At 39.4% G+C, this 19,654-nt stretch overlaps 2 protein-coding genes across 2 annotated transcripts; both read right to left on the bottom strand.

Annotated features, from left to right (window-relative positions):
- Positions 1 to 6,230: 6,230 nt before the first annotated feature.
- tmem201 (transmembrane protein 201) lies at positions 6,231 to 16,912 on the bottom strand. The gene is made up of 11 exons (XM_076094974.1): positions 16,701 to 16,912; positions 15,721 to 15,841; positions 15,386 to 15,574; positions 15,107 to 15,286; positions 13,982 to 14,346; positions 13,676 to 13,876; positions 9,717 to 9,937; positions 8,422 to 8,484; positions 8,026 to 8,316; positions 7,731 to 7,859; positions 6,231 to 6,604 (listed from the first exon to the last, which is right to left on the bottom strand). The coding sequence occupies exons 1-11, from the start codon at positions 16,808 to 16,810 to the stop codon at positions 6,507 to 6,509; spliced, it is 1,968 nt and encodes a 655-aa protein (XP_075951089.1). The 5' UTR covers positions 16,811 to 16,912; the 3' UTR covers positions 6,231 to 6,506.
- Positions 16,913 to 18,519: 1,607 nt separating this feature from the next.
- foxl2l (forkhead box L2-like) lies at positions 18,520 to 19,296 on the bottom strand. Its single transcript, XM_076102333.1, has one exon. The coding sequence runs from the start codon at positions 19,294 to 19,296 to the stop codon at positions 18,520 to 18,522; it is 777 nt and encodes a 258-aa protein (XP_075958448.1).
- Between the last annotated feature and the right edge of the window lie 358 nt (positions 19,297 to 19,654).

Genomic DNA, 19,654 nt, shown 5'->3' on the forward strand with positions numbered 1-19,654 from the left:
AACAATTCCTCCACTGCTGTCCACATCCCTAAGATATTCAGTTAACTATCATATAAAGAACTATTACGAGTTGTTTGCGTGCTGTGTTGAACTTTGTGAAAAAAAGATGAATACATTTGTACTTTCTTAGATTCCTCCACTGTATTTGGACTGTTGTTCGGATAAAAGAAGCATTTTAAAGAAGTCGCTTTGGACACTGGGAAATTAGAATCAGCCCTGTCGCTTAATATATAAACAAAATGATTATTAGATTAATTAAGAATAAAAACAGCTTAATAACCAATCATGAAATTGTTTGTGACAGCACTAATCTTATGTTGTCCCTTTGTTCTCTATTCAAGGACACCATGCTCATTGTCATCAGATTAAACCACTGCGAGGTTCACACGTCTAACGCACCCAAAAATAGACCAGAGGAGTCTCCTAGTTTTCAACATTCTGGCAACTAGTGTCACTTAAGAAAGTCCAGCCCTCTGTAACATAACTGTTTTCATATCAATAAAAGGAGGTTGAATTGTGCAAACTCTTGTGCATTTAAGGATGTGCAACCAATCATAAGAGAGAGAAGATTTTAGAAAAAAAAATGTACAATTGGTTTATTATTGTGTCTTCCAAATGTTACATGCAGGTAATTGTACATTTGCTAAATATATGAATACGCTATTTTGTGAAAGATTAAACTTTACAATAACAAAATGGTTTGTGAGTTACCCCTAACGTTCATAGTTACCCTCAGTGAACTTTACTTTTATGCCTTTGTTTACCTGGAGTTTTCAAGGCGTAGATGTCTGTAATCAAACTTAAACTCTGTGATGGGAAACCTGCCTTCCCTTTTCATATTTCCACGTAGCAACTATAGGACCAGCGACAATTTTAGTTTTGCAGCAATTAGTGAGCAATGACTCCACTCTCGTGAAAGTGGAACATAAACCACAGTAGTACCGTAGAAAGGGGAAATGCAGGGACCAACATCAACAGCATGACATTACAACTATTTACTGTCAGCTACTTGATGCACATGAGTACATCAATCATTGACTTGAACTCTACGCCGGAGCAAGACACATCCCAGTAAATAAAAACAAGTGTAGTATTTGTCAGTTTGGTTTGCAGGTGTTAATCCTTCATGTGAACACTAGACTCTTGGTGGTCTAGTAGCTCTGGTGAAAACAGGAAGTGAGTGTACAGAAGAGAAACTTTTGGCTAGAGCTGCAGACTGAAAGTATGAACCTGCTTCCCACCCTTCAGTCAGTGAACTGTCATCAACAATAAAACCAGTAAACAGGTTTTGTGTGTCAACACTACCTGCTTTGATAGGAACTCTGGAACCACAATACTACATGTATGTGGGTCACAGAGTTCAGATTATTTGTGCTGGGATTTAATAAACACAGGTTAACTGGAAACCAGCTGTTATTTTAACACACAGCAATACAACCGTTAGAGTAATTAACCCTTTTCAGTGCAGGGTTAGGGTTAAATAACAACTGGGACTTTCTCTAAAAATGGGAGATTGGACAAAAAATGAATTAATTGTAAGGTCACCAAATAGTTAAGACGATATATTTACCCTGACAATAAGTGAGCACATAAATAGGTTGGTCATGTGATATTCAGATGTGTGACCTATTTACCGTCTTTGGGCTTACCCGCACTGCTGTGGGGGAGGATTCCTGGATGAGCAGTGGTCTGGCCCCAACAGCCACACAGAAGTAATAGTCAAGGTTTTAAAAAAAAGAAAAAAATAACTTTTTTTATGTTTAAAAAAATAATTTTTTCTGATCATGATTTAAAAGAAAAGGCTTGAAATTGTGTTCAGACATTTGTGTTCCACAGAAAATGAAACCTACGTAACGACCTTTTGTCTTTTTAGCACCATCATCAGGTCAATACTTCAATTAGTCCAAACAAAAGGACCAAATACTTGAAAACAGATGACATTCCTACTCGGTGTTTGGTGCTAATTAGCAATTGTTAGCATGCTAACAAGCTTAACTAAGATGGTGACAATACCTACTAATCATCATTGTAAACATGTAAGCATTGAGCTCAAAGCACCACGGTGCCTGAGAACTTGCTAGCATGACTGTAAATTCAAGTAAACTATATTTATATAGCTCAATACCACAAATATGTAATCACTCTAATGTTGACTCGTAGGTTTTCGCCTCCCCTTGAGAAGGACAAAGTGATTAAGAACGGTCAAACTGGAGGAATATACCTTTTTCACAGCAGACATTTTGACTTAGGAAAAACAGGCGAAAATGAAAACATTAACAATGTCAAAATGTCTGCCTTAAAAAAGATCCTCTGAAGGTGACAGACATGGGGAGGCTCTAATCGAACAAGCAAAAGCGTATGTAGCAAACAAACGGACAAGTAACTCAGAATGGAAGTGCTCACAAAGCGAGTTCATGAAAACCAGAAGTGGTCATCTTAGCTTAAGGAAGATAAATGATGTAGTAATCACAGCTGACCTGTGATGAGATAAGAAGATATCCATTTTAAAATGTTAGACACGAAAACTTAATTTCAAGTTTAGAGTATAGCTATTCCATTCCTTGACATGGCTTTTGTCAATGGACGGATGCCATTAACAAAAGTTTGAATGATTTGGGTTGATTGATAAACTCGTGAAAAAGCAATTAAAAAAGGCTGAACATATCACTATCATAGTCACAAAAAAATGTAATTCCATCAGATCAGGATATGTCAGAGGAATTAACAGGAAGGTCTTAATAATTCAGTTTCCCAACTACTTTTATACTAAAAAATACTCATATTTCATAGCAGCAAAATTATTTTTAAATTTTCCAGCACAAAGTTACAAAACGAACTGAACAGAGTTGAGTTCCCTAAAAGCTTCAATGTAAGCTTAATGATGCAAACTTTGAGATTACCAAACCAACCATCCGACTTAAATGTTCACCAAGGACGCTCATCGTCACACTAAGCAAACATGTAAAAGAAAAGATGCTGGTGACCGCAGAGAAGCGAGGATATCAGATCTAGTTTTCACACATCCTCTAGTAATAACAGATTTATGAACCTGGATAAATATTAAACACTTTATTAAAAACGTATGGGTCCAGATGAAACAAGCCAATGCTGCTCCTTACATTCACACACAGACAAAACAGCTGTTGCAGACAAACATTTGCATTGCTGAACACAGTGGAATAACAAACATTGGTGAGAGAACCTAAATATATATACTTATTGTAAAAGAGTCTGAAATGGACATTCTTTGATTTGACATAAAAGTGACGTGAAGTCCGGGGAAAAAAATCACAATATACTTTCATTGCATTTTACATACAAATTCAAAGATACATTTATTTGAACTTTAACTGAAAAAAAACGTTTTGTCTCGTTCAGGAAACTCAATGTAGTTTAAATAACATTTACATTTCAACATAAACGTGATTTTTCAATGAATGAACCTTCTTCAGAGAGGAAACATACGCCAGGTTACACATCAAGTACAAACGCACAAGTCTGTATACAGAATTTCGAATACCTTTCAAAAAAAAAAAAACTTTATTCATTGTAAGTCTGTCCAGAGACAGTTTTCTTAACTTAGACAACTCCGAGTCATTTAGAGGTCTTTCAGTAGCAAGTTTTGTTTTCTCAAAAACTTAACATTTACATTAATTAGTGTCCAGAAATAGCCTGAGCAATGTGACAGACTTGTTCAGACACAATATTTTCACATCTTTCTTCCAGATATTCAGATGACTTGGTATTCCACAATTATTATTTTTTTTACTATTTTAGACCGTTAAAAAGAACAAAAAACTCCTGCACACGGTCTGCTTCACTTACATTCAGAGATATTTAGTGACAACGTTTAGGGACATAGACCTTCATCAGGTTACTTTACAAGACAATAGGGGAGCATTTCTTAAATGTGTTGGTAGACCAATCAGGTGACACTACAAAATGACATCACTCACTCAATAAGGAATCCTAATTATCACATCATGGCCACCAAAGGCCGACACTATAAGCATGAAAACATAATTTCATATAGAAAGGGTGTCTTAAAAATAGATCAAAATGCAAATACACATAATGAAGCAAAACTGCCACACCTAGCACCTGTCAACCTACTGGTGTGCAAAAGCTCTTTTTATAGACTTTGTTAAAAAAACAAAAACAAAAACAACACAACACACTTCCCTAAATTACATTGCCTTGTCAAACTCCTACTAACTGTTCGGAGGACTGTATTCATAAAGGCCCTACTGAGCAAAACTCTAGAACTCAGATTAACGATGTTTTACTGTCAGGGGGCCTCAGCCTCCTTGGAGCATCTCAAATTAAAATGGGAGGAAGACCTTGTGGAGAAGATCTGTAAATCGTCTATTGTAATGATCCACAAAAGCCTCCATGTATGTCTCACACAGTTTGATCCAATTTAAAATATTTCGCTGCATGCATCTGTCGAGGAGTGGACTTTCCCCAACCGGTCTATGTTGCAACCAAGACTCAGCGACCCTTATTGGTTCATTTTGGGCGAAGGACTGTGAAAAACACTCTCCAACATGCCTGAGCAGGCCACAGAGCCAGGTCTGTTTTTGGCATTGCTCATAGATCTGAATCTCTCTAGCACCCGGGCCGTTACTTCCCTGTAGCTTTAAGTGAGACGTCTCATTCTATATAATCTAGCTCTACCTATACATAGCCACTGGGTTGAAGTAGTAATGGTTCATTTGAAGTTGTAAAAACTCAGGTATACCACTCAAGGCTTGGTTAGTAAACTCCAGAGTATAGTAACCATTCCTGCACCAAAATAACGGAGTCTTCACGACAACTACAACTTGATGCCTGTAACTTTTAACCATAACTTCAGTTTCCATTTAATCTATTTATTTAATTGTACCATGACTTTTTCTTCTTCATTTATATTCTTTCGTATTTTTTTAAATGTATTATCTTTGTAACTATTATTAATATCAGTATTTGTTGGTGTGTTGGCCAGACTCCCAGGGGGTTGTGGTGGCTGGATGCAGATGTTGGCATACTGTACATTGTGGTAATGTTTGAAAAACCCCCAAAAATCATTTGCTTATAGTTTAATTATTACTTTGGCTCAAGATAAGAACTTCAAATACACATTTTAAATTAACACAAATTCAAATTAGACTGTCTGAGAGAAACCACATAACCTAGTGATTCCGCAAAGTGGTCAAAATGATTCCCGTCTAAAATCAAGCGTGTGGTCATTCAACAACAATACTTTACATGTAAAATAAAGACCTGAACGCCTGACACTATTACACAAGCAGCAACACAAGCTAACCAACGTGTTTACAAACATCTTACATAGGTCTAAAATGTACAACTTTTTGTAACTCATGTTCAACATACACACAGACAATAATCACACATCTGTGCACTTCAACTTTAAAAAAGCAATTTTAAATCACATATTCAAAATAGAACACAACCAACCACAAAAAGTGGACATACAACTCAGAAGAAACGAGTGCAAACGCATTCAAATTGAACATGCGTTTGACTACAAGTTATAAGAAAATGTCTCTATAAATTAGTCCACGGCTCAGTTAGGAGTAAAACTTTAATCTAAACATCGTGTAACTGTGAAGGTGATTTCTTTAAATACATATTGCACTTGACCGTCAGAGTGTTGCCCCTTACGACCTGGAAACAGGATATCTATGAGAGATTACTGGAAAAATAAATGGTTTTGGTGAAAGAGAACCATTTCTGTAGTGAATGATTGTGACATGTGTCACCATGGTATGAAATATAAAAAACGATAAAATAATTGAATAAATGTTGACTGTAAACTGCATTACAAAACAACATAATAGGATAATTTGACACACCAGTCTTTGATAATGGCAAACATCAGTGCTGTGAAATTATGATGTTACAAAGTAAAAATTCGTACAAATTTCCAAAATGCAGAACTAACTATGCGCCACAAACAACATGCTAACGTTGAGTTTTGGCCATTAAAGAGAACCAGACATGTCACTCGGTTTGGAGAAGTAATGCACTCGTCACAATCAGTATCAGTGGGTAAGACATGAACCTCTGCGTCCAAGCAGCATCAACTCAACAGTACGTTTATTGCACTTTTTTTTTTTAAGCATCAGTGCAAGAATTGAGTCTTTTAAATCAATTACACATGTGCCTGTGTTCATGTAAGAGGAGCAGTGACAAACCAAAAGACAAAACAAGGCCAGATCCCAAAAAAATAAATAAAAAAAGCAGTCTTTAATCACATTAAATCAAAAGGCGTAATATTTGATTTTGACCACACAGTTTTCTCGTAACTCCAAGCTAATGGGAGGTACGCTGTTGAAGACAGCTGACGTCTGTATTTCCCTAAGCACCGGCAAACAGCAAGTAGCTGGCAGAAATGTGATGTTTTTCTGACATTGCTTAATGACCTCCAGGTCCACAGACGCGTCACGGTTGTCAACTCACTCTGTGCAGGTCACATGAGAACAGCAGCAGACCCCATCCACAGTTCATCTCCAGTTGTAGTACACGTAGAGGCCGGCGAAAAACAGGTTGGATGTCAAGCTGACCAACAAAAGGCCCGGCCAGATGAGACGTTTTATCAAACCTGGAGAAGTCACAGCGAAAGCAAATTAATTCTATGAGAATCGTCATCATTACACATCATTAATGTGGAAAGAATGCTTTCCCCTTTCATGTAAAAATGTTTTACAGTAAATAAATTTTCCTTTAGACTGATATCAGTCTCAGCTAGTTTAAATTTAGGTGCACGTGTATAAGACCATGACAATGTTACAGTTATTTGTTTTGACAGTTGTTTCAGCGACTCCTGGTGCCCGTTTCTTGGTACTTGGTTTATGTGCTCATGTCATGTCACTTTGGTGAGGAAGTTGATGTTCTTGGTGGAAGAAGGGTGTTTAACAAGTACATAGCTCGTGCATAGAGGACAGTACAGTGAAATGACTGACATAAGAAGCAGTCTACTTCCCTTACAGGACAACCTGCATACGAAATGGCCAGGGGTACAGCAGAGGGAAGGTTGATGACTCAACTATGACTGATTTTGTCAGGTGCGTCGTTTACCAAGAGCTCGTCACAACGAGTCTGCTGGAATTCAACGACCGAGCAGAGAGTTACAGAGCTCGACGTAAAGCTTGGCTGCAGCAAAGACGACAACCACGGTGGTGCCCACGGCACTCCAACACACAAGTCAGATTGCCTAAACACTCAGCCAATCAGATACTGGCTTTATAAAGCGGATCAGTACCACGCAAACTCATCAAATACACATTTCTGTTTCACTCACTGATAATTCACCCCACACTGCATGAATAATATAATATATTGTTTATAAATGACCAAAATACTTTGTGAAATAATATGATGAAATGTAATTTTATGATTCCTCTTAATTATTTTATTGGAGTCAATTTGTATTTCAAAATCCACTTTAGCATAGCTCCCAACGATGCCCTTGTTTCAAGTCACATTTAATTTCAATATGTCTGTTTACCTAACACCACACTTCATCTCACTTTTCCTGATAACGGTCTTATCAAAGCCCCTCAGTGCCATCAAACTAACGGCTCGGTGTTTTTTGCTCTGATATGCATCGTTAGCTGTCAGACCATCTTTATAGACTCTTCTCTGCAGTCTACATACATACAATGAAATTGCTTTAAGAAACGATCTCTTTGCAGCCGGTACAGACAGAAGGACCAGTTACTGCTTACCTTTAGGAGGAGGGGTGTTCTCCGGTCCCTGCGTAGTAGTGCCGACTAAGCATGCGGAAGACTCCGAGGAGCTGCCCCGCCTCTCTTCCTCTTCAATCACACTACCGTCCCTCAAAAAAGAACTCAAATCTGCAAAGCCAAATCATAAATCCATCGATAAAATGACCTTAACATTTAAGTTATTAATGAACATGAAGTCATTTCTCTCTGTTAAGCCACTATATGTAGGGTTTCAGAATGCCATCTGCTAAAACCCCCAAACTATGAACAGTTCACTTGTATCAGGTTAACTCACCGTTCTGGCTTTGGAAGGGTGATGTGTCAGCTGAAAAGCAGCCACTGTAAATGGAAGAGGCTGACTTTGCATGGAACTGTGACGAAGACACTGACGGGGACATGAGTGCCGGTTCTGGCTCCGTGGAGAAAAGCCGGAGTTTCCGACCACTGATGTTGAGGCGAGCCGGGCTGATGAGGGGGCGCCGTTGTCTGGCAGAACCTGAACTGGATGTCACCGACCCGGCTACTGAAGGAGGTGGAGAGGGGCCAGGGGATGACGGGCGGCTCCCAGACATCAGTGAAAAGTAATCTGGGCCAAAGTGCAGCAGAAAATGTCAACCAAGTGTTCTGAAATTGTATAAAATGAAGAAGACAATAAAGTGGAGATCACAAAAATCACCAGCAGTTTTAGTACCTGAGGGCAGGGAGTCTTTGTATTGGGAGGCTGGTCTGCTTCCACTAAACAGGTAACCAGAATCTGAAAATAAAGAAATAAACAATCACACCATTCACCACAACCATGAACCAGCGCTTTCCTTCAACATGCTGAAACATAACTCAAAATAAAAGCCAATGTTTTGTGTTTGATCAACCTAAAAGTAGGCAACTTACTGCTATCAAATTAAGGCACAGCAATTTAAAAAAAAAGTTAGTGGGATGTGGTGCTGGTCTATCCGTCAGCGTATTTTGATCAAATTCAGCCCCCTAGTGGAAAGAAACTATAAATGCAGCTCGAGCTGCAACTATCTATTTTCATTACCGATTAATCTGGCAATGACATTCTCAATAAGTCACTCATCTATAGAATGTCACAATACTGAAAAATATCAATTAATATTTCTTAAAGTCAATCGTGACATCTCCAATTGCTTGTTTTGTCCGACTGACTGAATATTCAGTCAACTATCACACAAGACATAGAAATGCAGCAAATCCTGCTGTAGCTGGAACTTTGTTGTGTTTTCTTTGCTTGAAAATAGACAACTGTCAAAATAGTTGCAGAATAGCTTTCTGTGGATCGACAAATTGATTAATCGAATAAACATTTTAGTTTTAAATGCACCATTAAATTATAAAATGTAAAGCTGTATTTAGAACAGCTTTTAATTCAGTAGATGTATGTACAGCATCATAGTACTTCCAATATAAAGTTAATTTCCGCAATATATAAAACAGAGCTACAACGAAAAATGTATCCGCCAATATTAGCTTACTGCAGATAAATCTGTATCTGCATGCATGTTAACCAATAAGTAAAGAAATTGCTGTAGGGGGGCCATTAAAAACATGTCTGCATTACATAGTTTCTCCTCCAGAGGGCATTGACAAGCTGTATTTAAACTATAAAAAGTTATGTTTTTTTTTTCATAATATAAGAAAAGAATGCCTCGTGGCATGAACCATATAGTGCATCTCTGACGACACTCCTTCACACATATCTTTCACAGAAAACAGTGAGTCTTTCCCGTGTTTGGAAAGAGTGACATGACCCAATTGTGCCGACCAGCAGAAATCTCATCAAATATAAATCTTGTCTGTATCAACATTGCTGGAGCAACTCAAGATCAAACTTGTCTGAGCAGCTATGCGACAAGAACTGGAGGCAGAAGTGGGCTGAATATTCCCACCTACCCTGTTGAAGGTAGTGACCAGCTACTTGAAAAGAACTTTGCACTCAACTCAAACTAAATGAGATCTTTTGAATGTTACCTGTCCTGGTGAGGGAGGGGGTGGTGCCGAGGCAGAGGGCTCTGCTGAGGCGCCCCGGCAGAGAGGAGGGGGAGGCCTTGCGCTCGTGAGGACTCTGTCGGCAGTGCATGAGCTTGAAGAGGTTGGGGGGCGGCGTCAGGACGAAGGAGTCTGCCAAGTCCAGAGAGAGCAAAGGAGGCTGGCTGCTGAGGGGGGGGCCAGCAGCGCTGCCTGCAAGGTATCTGCAACACAAGAGCAACGTAACTGTCTACTAACTGAAATCAAAATGTTAACAGAACTGTCAAAAGGTTTTAATGCTACAGATAAAGCACACGAAAATCGTACCGTTTCCATAGAGGACTCCATCATATGATTTACAAGTCGTGCTTTGAGGACTTGAATTTTTAATTTATTGTGTAAAGAAAGTAACCTTCAAATGTGATGTATCTGTTCCACACCAACGCCAATATACTATTTAACAAGTGCATGTCTGAAATCAAATCGTTGTGCCACACGGCTCCGCCATTTAATGTGAGCACTTTATTAACGGCAGCCGTCACTGAAACGCTGCTGCAGCTGTCGGACAACATGCAGCAGCTGAAAGCTCATAAAGAACAAAAGCTCTAGATGCTGCCCAGCAATACAGCTCAACTCTCTCACATCTCCACAACAGTCAGTCAGTCAGTGGCCCATACATGTTGTGTGTCACAGTAGTTTGTATTCAGCAATGGAGACTGTTGATAAAGTTTGTCTTTCTAAAAAAAACTAAAGAAAGTCTAGGCCAGCATTAAGGTAATATTTTCCCTCGACCCCAATGCTGTGTAATAAGGTCTTAAATACTGGAGAGAAACATACAGAAATGAACAATATAGTGTTTGCGCTGAAAACAAACGGAGGCATTTCCTTTCAACGGCCGTTTATTACATTCCATGTAAAGCAAGCATTCATACAAAGTCTTCAAATTGGAGCCTTACATTAAAAGAAAGACACCCAGTTTCAGCATAAGAGCGCCCAAAACGTATGTATGATGCAGGAAACCTTTCAGAATGGACGGAGTCTTTAGCTTATTCAGGCTATACAAATTATTGCTATAATTGTTTATTACGTATCAAGATTTGGTATTATAACCTTTCATTTTTTAAGTATCAGTTCTTTTAGTGTTTCTGCAAAACACACACAACTAAAAACATTCGGGTATGACACAATCTTGTTAACTACATATGCATAGTGACACAGTGCAGTAAAAACATCGACATTCACAACTCCATAAGTAAAGAAAAAGGCATTTCTACAGCCATCACTGTTAAAACACCACGAAAGGTTTCTGGAAATGGTATAATGCTACAGTTGCATTTCCAGTTATTATTAATGTAAATGTTTGAAGATAATGATAGAGTTAAACCACATGGAAAAGTTAACAGTCATACAATTTATCAGGTAGATACAGTTCTCTAAAAAACACACAAATAGCCAAATACTGGGCTGGATATTATGCATATATATCGCAGCAAAACAAACCTTCTAGCACAGCATGTACAACTAAGACAAAGATAAACAAAAAGGTAAAATTACACCATTTCTGAAATATTATGCTTTTCTTACTTAAAATGGAGGTGCAGACCAGTGTGAGCTTCAATGCAAGTGCATTAACATTTCATCATATTGTATCTCTATCTATCTTTAGACTTCATCAGGGTGGATGAAGGCCGGATGCAATAACGCATCGTGTACTGGAGAAGAGTTGAGTGATGCGTTTTAATTTTTATGATTATTATCCTTGTCAAGAGTTTAACAGGCAGTTTGTTACATGATGCATTTATGAAAGGTAAAAAAAAAAACATAATTACTGATGGATGCTAAGGCATGATGAATCGATAGTCAACACATTTAGCACCATGCTAACGAACTATAGCATTGCAATATATCCAAAAAAAAGTTAAATCACAGCTTCTGCAAATGACTGTAGGTTTTAGGAAAGTATCTGTAGCGTCTTACATTGAGCAGCACTTTAGTTGCAAACAACAATTTAAAGCTTTGAGAAAACTACACCAAAAGGCGCCAGTTTGAGAGCATAACTCCAACTACAGCACAGAGCAGCATGCAATCTAAACTCCAGTTACAGTGCTCTCTCCACCAAATACAACCTACAAACACATTCTACAGCTACGAGTTTGTAAAACCTTTTCACATTACCGTCAAATAAATATCCCTCTTCACTCAACACATTCCAATAAAACGGGCCAATTTGGCCAGAGGCGAAATGTTAGCGCATGCAACTAGTACATCCATCAGTGCATTTAATCCATCAACATGTTAGAATGTTGGCAAAGGACAGTTCAGTATTACCGGAAGTGATCAAGAGAAACAAAAGGTAAGTGTTGAAGAAGGTGACAGTCCAATGTCTCACTTGAGACTTACTTTAAAATGATGTCAACATGTTCAGGCACTGATACCACAGTGTCACCAGAAACTCTTACTTAGACGCGATCACCTCGAGCCAATAACCTGACAGGTAGAGAACATTCTTGAGCATCGGCTTTTGGCACAGCAGAGCGTGACAAAAACACAATTCAATTAAAAGCATACAAAGCAAAAATAAACGTATTACCGGTTGACAGTTAGGTCCATGCTTACGACTCCACGCAGAGGGAAAAACTGAAGTATAATAAAAATGGGAATCACAGCACAAGATGACAACAAATGGGACGAGGAGAAGAGCAGCACACAGCAGGGCCTTCCAACCAATGACTGATTTTTGGAAAAAACGTTGATGAACGACGGACTGCTTTTCCCAGGTAGTAATGTGTTTCGGTTTTCAAATGGCAATATGCATAAGAACCTCACACTGCCGTGTGCTAACATTCCCATTGTTTAAAAAAAAAAAAAAAAAAAAAGAGAGAGAAGGGCAACCGTTACAACTATTGATCAAGAGTCACAGAATCTGTACTGTCCAAATGAAAATGCAATAGTAGCCGAATCACTACAAAGATATCACGGAAAAACCTTCTACGTCTGGCCGGAGAGCTGGTGCGTTGTTTCATCACCGATGTTGTATTCCCGAGAGGTTCCTAACGGACATTAGTTACAAATAAACAGCGGCTTCAAACGACTCACGATGGAACACTTTTTGGAAATATTCAACGTCCTTCTTCAATCAGAAGTTGTATACGACGTGATGCAATACAGTCTCCACAAATTAGTACTTCATGCAATGAGCTGTAGTAAGTAAATGCTATTCAATCCACAGCTAAGCCAGTGTTAATAAATAAATGAGAACATTCAAAATGTTTAGTGTAGTACTAAAGTTAAAATACTGCTATATTGGCTTGAAAACAGTCAGTCCATCACACATTTGCAGGAATTGTCACTGTAATCAGTCATAGATTCAAATTTTTGAATCGAGAGAAAATGTGGCACAATTTCCCACAAAACACATTCTGTAAAGTGTATTAGTGTTGGTTTCTTAATTCTTAATTCATTTTTGATCCCTGAAAGACTCTCTAGTCAGTTTCTTTCATTGAAACAAATCTATCATTGAATCAAACCAGAGGGATTAGGAATTGTTAGCTGTTCGTACCCTACCACATTATTTATCATAATTTGTTTTAATACCATTTACTACTTCAATCAATGTTAGCCTCTGACACTTCACACACAACAAACACCTGTGGACTATGTGCCTGAAGGTGAGGCTTTGATGTGATTCAGCAAGTTGTTCTCGTGTTCTCTTCCTATCATGGGCCACACACACAATCCTTTGCTTCAAGTCTGCCATTCACATCATAACCTCACAGTCATTCGCACACAGCAGTAAAAAGGTTACGAGTAAAAAATAGACAGTGAATAAAAACAGCTTGTTCCGTTATGGAATACATATAGGTAAACTGGTTCTAATTAACACAATGCTCTCGTGGAAAGATGAGTCTTTACAAAACCCCATATTTTAAACACAATTTGAACATTACTGCCCAGATTCTGACCTTCGATATCTGGCTCTTCTTGGACCCACTGGTTTGCGAGTTGCCACAGCAGCGGCAAAGCTGACTAGGCAACAGAGGGAGACGGTGCCCAGCTTGGCGATGTCCATCCAGCCCGAGGCATCAGTAGAGTAGCCCTCAGCCAGGTGGAGGCACAGGACGAGGAACCACAGGACAGAGGCTACAGCATCAATTCTCCTCAACCTGAAAATAGAGCAACACATGAGCTTGCAGAGTTTGTTTTGTTTGAATGTAACTCGTCTGGGATGACCTTTCCAAAAGGCAAATAAAGAGGCAGTGGCTACTTACCTCACAGATCCTGCTAAGAAGATAGCAGTAAGACAAGTCAGCAGGCCAACGGAGACTACAGCCAACTGGTTGTCCTTTCCATGCTGCCAAACCAGCTTCGCGTTATCTATGACCTCATCTGGGAGCAGCTCCCGCAGACCCTGCCATACAGGCACGTCTGCACTAGTGTCGTTGTTGGGGCTAGACTCATTGTGAGGTTTGGGCTTTGGAGGAATGACCCCACCACTTAATGTCTGTGGGCCACTAAGCGATGTAGGCTGGTATGGCAAGTCACACAAAGATGTAGCAACTAGGAAAGTACAAATCAGGAAGGTAAGGGTCCGTAACAGTACGACCCCAGTGGGAGAAGACACAGAATGGGAGCTCTGTGGGAGAAAGAAGATGTTTTTGATGGGAATCCTGACATTTTCACAACATACAGAAATCAATAAGCTCTGCATAGACGAATGTTGACATAAAATAATAAGAACAGGCAACAAGACACGATGGAGGGTGAATCTGATTCATGTTTTCACTATGAACAAAGACAACACCAGGGGTGTGAAAGCCAATTAAATGAAACCCAAACAGAGAGAGTACTGGGGGCTTAAATTGCCAAAAAACAGTTAGTACATAGGAGTGTAATTATTACTGGTGTGGCGGAAGAATTATCTTTAATTAACTTTGACCTTTCTTTGAAGTGCGGCAACATGTTAAGCAGTTTAGATAAACAATGACAATCAAGAATTGATTTGTACACTTATTATTTTGAATATGTATGAGCAATAACCGATCATAAAAGAGTTTAAATATAGACAGTTTCTGTATGCCAAGCTCACGCTCGTAACTTTGCAAATGCAAAGCTTAAAGAAAATAAATGAAGGATTGACTAAGACTCTCTGCTGGAAATGTGTGTATAATTTACTAGTAGCTACAAAATTAAACTGAGGATATCTTTTCTTATGGAATAAGTTGGCATAGCGTTTTACTTCTAATCATCTTCTAAGTATATAAAGATTTTGCATTCTCGTGTTCCACTGAGCAACAGTGACGGAGTAATTAAAATTAATTATCTGACAAAAATGCATTCATTCACACACTTTGCTTGCTCGACGTCTGTAGTCTTGGCCTTTGCCTTGCACTGACCTTTATGAAGCTCTTGTCTGATTCTCCGCTGCGTCTAAGCGGATGGTTTAGGAGCACGGTTCGAAGTTGCCGGTTTTGATATTTTATGTAGTATTCTACTACTGTCTGACACGGCCTGCATAACTTATAGGTCTGCTCCAGGTGGTGCTTGTATGCCTCGATTTCCTCATCGTAGTTGTCCTACAAAGAAGACAAAGAATTATAAATCTAGTGTTTACAGTCAGTAATGGTAACAGTAAAGACAGTGTTGTAGAAAATAGAAAAGAACAGAGTACATACATCATCCCGGGGGACAAATGAGGCCAACTGCTTTATTAAGACAGTCTGATTCTTAGAGCACTTTCTGCACAAGAGCATCTGACTGTTAACCCCTTGCTGTGGCTTGGCTGTCGAGGGAAGGCCACCAGATACTCCGTGGTTAAGATGCTCCATGTACTGAGCCGGGATGGGTTTGTTGTAATCCCCATTCTGAAAACGAGACAGGTCAACAAAAATAATAGTATAAAAACACACATCTTGCAGCACAGGCACAAAGAAATAAAAAAACTATTTACTTGCAATTTATTGACATGCTAAAACATAATTCACAGGTGTCGTGCACTTTTGAAACTAACCTCCTGGAAGCCATTGTATTGATCACAATTGGGACAGTCCCAGCAGTTCCTGTTCCCAAAGGGCACCACAGAATCCTGGTTACAAAACCAGCAGTTCACGTCTGCGTGGGATGGCTTTTTCCTGTAAATAAGAAGTGGACTTCTTACATGATGCAACATGATACTGTCAATCAAACCTGCCAATGTGTTTTTGAGGTACAAGTATCACTACTATATCAATGACGCACTACTTGTCTTATATACTGAGTAAGTGTATTACATGGTTGAATATTATGCCAATCTGTTAGCAGGTCCTTGATGTTTGGGAAGCCCTGGTGTACCATCTCTTTTTCAAAGGGGGTCCCAACATATATCACAATGACTGCATAACAACAGCGGTGCAATAGATTAAATACAAAATATAAATCAATACAGCAAAGTACAGCGAGACAAAAAATACCACATATATTAATTGATGGAAACAATAAAACACCACGGTGGCTAAAGTGACCAATAAAAGACAAACCGTAGTGTTCGTGGATCACCAAATACAATAAGATCAGATATCCACGTAATGTTTATACAGTGACAGCTTCAATGGTAACAAGAGATGTGTGACATATAACGTTAACTGATATGATAATTAAAAATAACTGAATAGGCATTTGATTAAGGTATGCACACAATAGTTTTCAAACAGCAAAAAATAGAAAATATGTGCATTCAAATAGTGAAAAGCAATATTCATCCTAACGTTAATGTCGCAAAACTATCTTAAGTTAGTTAGCAACACAGCTAGCAAAGTTAGCACTCGGTCCAGCGCAACGTTAGAAAAGAGACTCTTGGGAAATGGGAAACATATCAGGGCATTTTTGTTTGCAAGATTATTTCTTGAATGTCACAATTTTGAAACAACCAATGCAAATGTTGACAATTGTTTGCCAACTTGCACTAACGTTTACGTGAATCTAGCTAAAACACATGCAGGACCTTGAAGTTACCTGGTGGCAATTTTGTATATCAGCGCTCCAACGGCGATAGACGCCGTAGCTCCGACTCCACTGTACATTAACTCAGGATACTCCAACATAAGCTGGTTTAACGCCTCCATATCTGCTGCAAGTAGCAATGAAAGCTAACAAAACACGAGAAATATAACGCTAAGGTTCGGTATCGCAAAACACGGCGCGAGAGCGCACGCGGCAAGCGATCCCTTTTGTTCACGCCCATAAAACGGAAACGGAAGCTGCGTACCTGCCTGGACGCATTCCAATATGTGTTATTCATTCCTTCTTGTTGACTGCACCGTTCTTTAAAACCACCCATGATTAAACTATTACATGAATCGAAATGTTTTCACCATATTTTGAGTGTCTTAGGTAGAAGTATTTAAAAAAAAATTGAAATCAGTCACACTTTTGTTTGATTCTAAGCAAAGCGTAGTGTAGTGAACGAGGAGTGTGATAGTGTTGGAATGTGAGAGAGGAGACTTTTACCTCTCATCATAGTTTAAACCTCAAAATACTACTGTGCATTACTATTCTTAAAAAAATCAACTTGTATGCTGTCAAAGAATACTTACCTTCTGAAACGTGCAGCTGCATCCTGTTACCTAACGTCACCCTGCCAAATGTCAAATATCATGGCCAGAGGTTGAAAGCAACTAAGTACATAATATACTTCTACTCCACTACTATTCAGAATTAAATATTGTACATTTACTCCACTACATTTGTTTCATAACGTTAGTTACTAGTTTCTATGCTGATTCAGATTAATATTATAATAATACATATAATCTACAAACAAATGTAAGATACATAAAGATCTTTTTTTAAAGTAATTAACTAGATCAACTTGATGTAATGTATCATAATTATAGTTAAACAATATAATATGCATTATTTGCAATTGGATGATGAGTAATCCTACTTTTGGTTCTTTAGGTGAAATTTGCTGTTAATACATTTGTACTTTTAAGTAGATTTTTTTAATGCATGACTTTTAACAGTGTATTAGAAACTCTATGCTAATTCTTCCACCACTGATCATGGTACTGTTTTTGAGGACAGTTATTTAAATAATATCAACAAAGCTTATATCTTGAGAGATAAACGTGACAGTCCTTGCATCAGTTAATTAACCGCTAAAACGTTGAAAGCTGAACACTCTAATGACTTTTGTATATTAGCCTACTGGCGTTACAATGAATGAATAGATACATGCAGTAAAGGAGTAAGTCAATCAATTCGAGTAGTTAATGCAAAAATAACATTTTATTTTAACAAACATGATGTATTCTACATCAAGTGACCATAACTCATCAGTGCTTTGATGTGCCCAACAGTAGCAGCACAGAGAATTGCACAAAACCAGAGAAATAAAATAAATAACATAATTACAAATAGTTTATTCAAAAGTAAGAACATTTAAAAAATGTAAAAAAAAACAGCAATAGGTAAAAACGAAATAAAACAAAAACGTTTATTTGGTTCCAAATAAGTCTTCAACAAAAGAGGCATAAACTAAGCCTCAGACTCAAATCAACTGTCTTCCTGAAACTTGATCGGTGATATTTCTAAAACAAAATGCTATGCGTAACGTTGACGTCACTGACGGAAATTCCTTGGCATTTGGAACTGTGGCCTATCGATCAACTTAATCCAACAATGTATCACAGTTAATTCACACATTTCTGTACCTTAATAACAAACTACCAAACAATCAATGTTGTCTGCCAAACGAGTGACAGCCCACGTTAAACAGATGAACCTTGAGTCAGTGAACTAACCGGCTGTCAACGGTCAATAAATCAAAACTCTACTGATCATAGGCGTAAGCTCGCGGCGCCTCCGCTTGTCTTGCATAGGTGGTGAGCTGCTGGTAGTTACATGCCATCGAAACGGTGCCTCCGCCGGAGCTCATCGACTGGGTCACTGCGCCGTAGGGACACCCATTGTGCGGCACCAGCACGGGCGGGTGGCGGTGGTAGGCGCCGTAGGGAGAGTGATGGAAGTGGGGGGGCGAGCAGTACGAGCTCACCGGGCCGCTCGGGGACATGACCTGAGGTGTCGGGTATGCGGACTGCTGGGGCAGGCTCCAGGAGCTGCTCATGTAAGGCTGCAGGTAGAACGGCTCGGAATAGTCCACGGAGTTCCCGGTCAGACAAGGCACGCTCGGTGGTCTGTAGGGTCTCCTCACCCTCCTCCGCCGCCGGTAGTTCCCCTTGTCGAACATATCCTCAAATGCGGGGTCCAGCATCCAATAGTTGCCTTTCCTGTCCCTTCCGTAGTCCCGGGGAATCTTGACGAAGCACTCATTGAGAGACAAATTGTGTCTTATGCTATTTTGCCACCCTTTTTTGTTCTTCTCGTAGTAGGGGAACTTGGAGATGATGTAGTCATATATTCCACTGAGCGTTTGTCTCTTGTCGTCGCTGTCCTTGATGGCCATGGCAATGAGAGCCACGTAAGAGTACGGCGGCTTCCCCTGCTGGCCGGCCTCCTCCTCACCTTTGGGTTCAGACAGGGGCGAGTTGGAGCTGATGTCCAGGAGCTGTACTCCCTGCTCGGCGGGGGATTCCTGCTCTGCATCCATGGGCTCAGGTGTCCGTTTGTGCGTCCTGCGAGGGCAAAAATGCTGCAATCTGCAGAGCAAAGACAGGCAGCGCTATACCATTGTGTCCGCAGGTGCACACACTCCTCCCACAGGTAGAGAGGGCAGCAGTTATCGCTATCTTTCATCTCGCCGGGTTTCTCACGCTGTTTATGCCACTGTATGCGACTATGTGTGCTATGTATGTCTGTTTAGGTTGAAACAGGGGTCACAGGACTGTGTTGTAACAATAATCGACATATACACTTTGGAGCGAGGCGATCAAAGACGAAGTTGAGTTTCGTTGAGTTTGGTGTTCAGTGTGGGAAAAGTCATTCTCAACAGATGGAGATGGACTTTT

This window comes from Anarhichas minor, unplaced genomic scaffold, assembly GCF_050575085.1.
Source record: "Anarhichas minor isolate MPS153535 unplaced genomic scaffold, ASM5057508v1 ptg000003l, whole genome shotgun sequence".
Taxonomy (NCBI): domain Eukaryota; kingdom Metazoa; phylum Chordata; class Actinopteri; order Perciformes; family Anarhichadidae; genus Anarhichas; species Anarhichas minor.

Coding starts and splice junctions, on each gene's coding strand:
- tmem201 (XM_076094974.1), bottom strand. CDS start 16,810: ATGGAGGCGTTAAACCAGCTTATGTTGGAGTATCCTGAGTTAATGTAC. Junction 14,347..15,106: donor CAGACAAGAGCTTCATAAAG/GTCAGTGCAAGG, acceptor TTTCTCCCACAG/AGCTCCCATTCTGTGTCTTC. Junction 13,877..13,981: donor TTCTTAGCAGGATCTGTGAG/GTAAGTAGCCAC, acceptor CTCTATTTTCAG/GTTGAGGAGAATTGATGCTG.
- foxl2l (XM_076102333.1), bottom strand. CDS start 19,296: ATGGATGCAGAGCAGGAATCCCCCGCCGAGCAGGGAGTACAGCTCCTG.